Source organism: Alligator sinensis, unplaced genomic scaffold, assembly GCF_000455745.1.
Source record: "Alligator sinensis unplaced genomic scaffold, ASM45574v1 scaffold280_1, whole genome shotgun sequence".
Lineage (NCBI taxonomy): Eukaryota > Metazoa > Chordata > Crocodylia > Alligatoridae > Alligator > Alligator sinensis.
In genome coordinates, this window is record NW_005841835.1 from 1,264,111 (window position 1) to 1,268,384 (window position 4,274).

Here is a 4,274-nt window from a genome sequence, read left to right on the forward strand (position 1 = left end):
TGTGCTCTTGGACTCTTTGTACAGTCACACAGGGAGGACTCTGGAACCAGCCAGGAGCAGGGGTGGAGATGGAAGCTGCTCTGACCCACTTACATGCTTAGGAAACTGCTGGCCGCAGCTCAAAGTACACAAACTTTAATACGCTGTCCATGGCTTCCTGTACATGGGACTATCTTATACCACAGCAGCCAGCTTGGGGAAGGGTGACAGCACAAAATAAGTCTGTAAGGGCAGGCCCTGGTGAGGCCAGATCCCATTTAGCAACGTCTCCTTTGGGGTGGGGGCGGGGGTCTATTTTTGATGGTCTTGCATTTGGGAATGTGTCTCTCCGCCACTTTGGGTGCGAAGCGGCGGCTGCAGTGGGGGCAGGAGACATAGTCTGGGTTCTCTACTGGGGACAGTGGGGGCAAGTCCGAGAGCTTTCCCCCTCTGGACAGCACCTGCTGCACCTGGCGGGCTTGGCGCAGGGTCTGGATGAAATACTCATGCTTCTGTCTCCAGTTGTTTGTCTGAGGTGGCTCATTCTGCAAGGTAGGAGGTGAAGTTAGTGCAGAAGGAAGGAGCAACAGCTGTGCTGGCTCCAAGTCCAGTCTCTACTTACCCTTTTATTGGGAGGTTCCCCCTAGCCCTCTCACCCCAAGCCTGCCTCAGTGCAGTACTCCCTTTCCCCCACTAGATTCAACATCCTCTCAAAAAAAAACTTCAGCTCTCAGAAGAGTTGGGGGCAGCTGCTACTTCTACATGCTCCTTTCAGCTTGAGGGTCTCACAGAAGGAGCAGGTGCAGCCTTCTTGGAGCTTAGGGGGCAGTTTGATGGTGCTGGTGCTACTGTCACAGCTGTGAACCTGAGGCAGTCACATGAGCATAGAGAAGCAAACAGCAGAACACTCAGTAGGTCACAAACATAATTTTCCTCTGCTGGGGAGTCTGCAAGACTGCCCAAGGACATACTTCCTCAGGGACTGCTCTGGCACATTCATAGTGATGGGGGAAGGACTGAGACATGCTTAGGTGCCTCAGGCCCAGGTGCTAGGGACCACACAACAAACTCAGTAATGAGCAAGAAGAAGGCTCCCCTGTGAGCAGGTTGTTTCATATCTGTACCTTGTGTGAACGGTACAGACCCCGCTTTCAAGGTGTTGCTGCCATGAGCTATAACCTTGAGCTGGTTCATTGCCAACTTCCCCTAGAGAGGGTTAGATGTCAAGGAGCCTGAATGGAGTGAGTGGGATACGCTACACATTATTAAGCAAGTCTAATTCCAGGTGCCTTACTGCAAGACCCAAAGGAAAGGGGAGTCTAAGCAAAGGCAGCCACATAAGGGTGCATGTTACCTGTGGGATGTCTGAGGCCTTCCATTGCTTAAATTGCTCCAGTTCGGTGCCCTTGGCTCTGGCCTTGCTAGAGTCAAATGCTTTCCTTTTGGAGCCCTGATTCTTGCTGCAGATGTTCATGTGCTTCTCCAGCCTAAAGCAGAGAAATTGGCGCCTGCAGAAACCACATTGTCCCAGCTCCCCTTGCTCTGCAGCAGCGGGGACCTGCACATACAATGGCTCTGCTGCTTGGCAGTGGCTTAAGTCTTGGTGGGAGAGAGCTGCTGCAGATGGAGCCTGGCTATAGTTCAAAACCAGCTCTGGGCGGGAGGCCGAGCTCTCCAGAGGGATGTGGTCTTGAATTTTGTTATTGCTGGCTACCAGCCGTTCTTTCTTGAGTCTCTCCATGCCTAGTTCCCAGGGAAGGAAACTAATGCCAGTCAGAAAACTGGCACCCTCCGGAGACTGCCCCTGGTTATAGCACCCCTCACTGGGTCTGGTAGTAGCTCTGCAAACATTTTCCTTTCTTTCAGGCATCCTTCGTGCCTCTGTCGGCACCCCTGTTGCCTTTCTCTCTTCCACCTCCACCTGCTCCCTCTCTCTTTGGATCCTCCTGAGCTCCTCCTCTGTTCTCTTCAGCTTCTCCCAGAGGAGGGCCTCTTTCCTGCGGATCTCTACCTCCATGCTCTGTCCAGCTGCCTCCAACCTTTGAATGTAACCCAACTCTGGTCTGTCCAAATGAGAGGCTGAATGCTTAGGCTCTGCTGACCAAGGCGATGCCTCTGTATCTGGCAGCGCCCTGGCTGTTGTAAAATTCCCTTTGTTCTTTGAGCTAGACCTGCTATTGGGAGACTCCTCCATGGCTTGGGGACTTCTGAGCTGACCAGCACTTGTCACTGGAACATTTCCAGCCTTGCGGTAAAAGACTGGTTTCAGGGGGTATGACCGGTCTACTCCTCTTCGCCTGGCTATCCATTTGGAAGGCAGAGTATTGGCCTGATTGGTAGGGTATCTACTGTGGAGTCCCGCAGAGTAGAAGCTGGCCTGCCCAGGGTTCTGTTGGTTGCTCCCAGCAGAGAGAGAGCATGAATAGCTCTGGGCTTTGTGGATGCACAGACCCTTCAGCCTCTCCTCTTTGTCATGGAGGAATTGCTGCTGGAAGTTGTTCTTCAGGTGTTCAAGCTGGGTCTGATGCCCAAGGGGCTTGGAGTGATACCTCTCCTGCCCTATCAAGGGAAGACCAGGAGATGTCACCATAGAATCCACTTGTGTATACAAGGCCAGCTGTAGCTGAGCCATTCAGTGGCTGTGGTGGAGCCTGGGGGCAGAAATAGAGTAATTACTGACTGGTCAGATTCCCAGTTAGTGTTTCTTCCTGAAAATGTACACCCTAGGGGCAGGGCACTGACCAGTTCAAAAGGAAATGAAGGAATCCATGGAGCTTTTTCCATTTCTCTATACTCTGAGACTCTATTCATTCCCTGAGCTCCTCTTCTGGCTCAATTGCTTGCTAATACAGTTGTGGATAAGGGCTTCTTGTTCCTGTCCAAGCCTGGGTTTCATCCCAGTACAGAGGCAGCACGAATTAACTCAGATGTCAGGGAAGTCTTGCCTAATAAGATCTCATAGGGCCATCCCACACGTTCAAATTAAAGCTGGACTGAAACTGGCTATAAAAGGGTTAGACCTTTTCAAGCACAGACTTGGTAGCTGGTTGGCTCTTGTTATAGGTAGATAGACATTTGTATGGTAAGGTCATTACTTTGCATGTGTAGCCTGTCTACAGCTATTGCGTGATTCATCAATTAATTGCATCATATATGAAACCTAGCAGGGGCCATAGTGCCCCTCCTGTGAGCTTCCCCCTCACACTACTCCCCGGGGAGGTTGTTGTCCTTTAGATTCTCCCAAGGTAGACCCATACAGCACTGCCAGGTGTAGGGTAATTATTGTATTTGTACAGTCATTTCAACTCTTGGATGATGCACAATAGATAATACTAAAGTGTTCAAAATGTAAGATATTTTTTAAGGCAGTTAAATGATGCAGCATATGCAAAACCCAAGTCACTTTCAGGGAATTTTAACTAACTTTCAGGTTCACTGTCAGCACTTTTGTATGACTGCTTGCCTCAAACTAAAGAAATGCTTTGACTTTGACCCAGTTCTCACTCACTGTTGAGTTACAGTGAGCAATACAAATTGGATTTATTTGCATACTTTTTCTTCAGTGTATGATAATTTTTCAGAAAATACAATAATTTGAGCTTCCAATATGGTAATTTCATATTTAACATACGGCAGTGCTGGGCCCATCGGTAAGAACATAATATTTGCCATTGACTGGGTCAATCTTTCCTGGTCACCTAGCACACAGGGGCAAGGGGTGGGTGCTGAAAGGAGGAGTGAACTGGGTCTGACCAGGGTTCTGTCCCTGCTCCTCTTTGCCCGGCAGCCTCCAGCACTCAAGGTCTAGGCAGTTCGGATTCAGAGGCTCCCTCTCTCTGTGTGTGCCCCTCGCTTCCATGCTCAAAAGCTCCCGAGGCCCTTTTCCTCCAACGATTTGTCCAACCCCTGAGGCTGGCTGCACTGCCAGGTTCCACAGCATCTGGTGACCACGAGTCCCACCAGGAGCTGGAATTGGGCTCAGCGTACAGAAATCCTGCAGAACTAGGGAAGGCAGCTTCTGCCACACCATCTCCCCCTGTGCTACCGGACCAGGCACCTCTGCCCTTCAGGGCATCCGGCATCGAGAGCATGTTTGACGCTGGAAGCAGGAGCGCGACCCGGAGCGAGACTGCGACGGGAAATAGCGGGGACTTCTGTTCCCTTCGCAGGGGGAGGGGGGGGCGCTGGGGCCACGCGACTGCAAGCGGTGCGAGCGCAGTCCGGTGCCCCAGGCGGGAGGGGGCGGCACTGCGGTGGCCTCAGTCCCCCGCGTGGCCGTCCGCAGGCGTCAACCC

General features: G+C 51.6%; 1 protein-coding gene across 1 annotated transcript; it reads right to left on the bottom strand.

Moving 5' to 3' along the window:
* Positions 1–7: 7 nt before the first annotated feature.
* ZC2HC1C (zinc finger C2HC-type containing 1C) lies at positions 8–4,012 on the bottom strand. Its single transcript, XM_006015332.3, has 2 exons — positions 1,334–4,012; positions 8–524 (listed from the first exon to the last, which is right to left on the bottom strand). Exons 1-2 carry the CDS (start codon positions 2,609–2,611, stop codon positions 258–260), a joined length of 1,545 nt encoding a protein of 514 aa, XP_006015394.1. The 5' UTR covers positions 2,612–4,012; the 3' UTR covers positions 8–257.
* Between the last annotated feature and the right edge of the window lie 262 nt (positions 4,013–4,274).

Bases quoted from the DNA above. Each gene is read 5' to 3' on its own strand.
- ZC2HC1C (XM_006015332.3), bottom strand. From the start codon at position 2,611: ATGGCTCAGCTACAGCTGGCCTTGTATACACAAGTGGATTCTATGGTG. The intron at 525-1,333 runs GTAACATGCACC...CCTACCTTGCAG, and splicing joins AGGCCTCAGACATCCCACAG to AATGAGCCACCTCAGACAAA.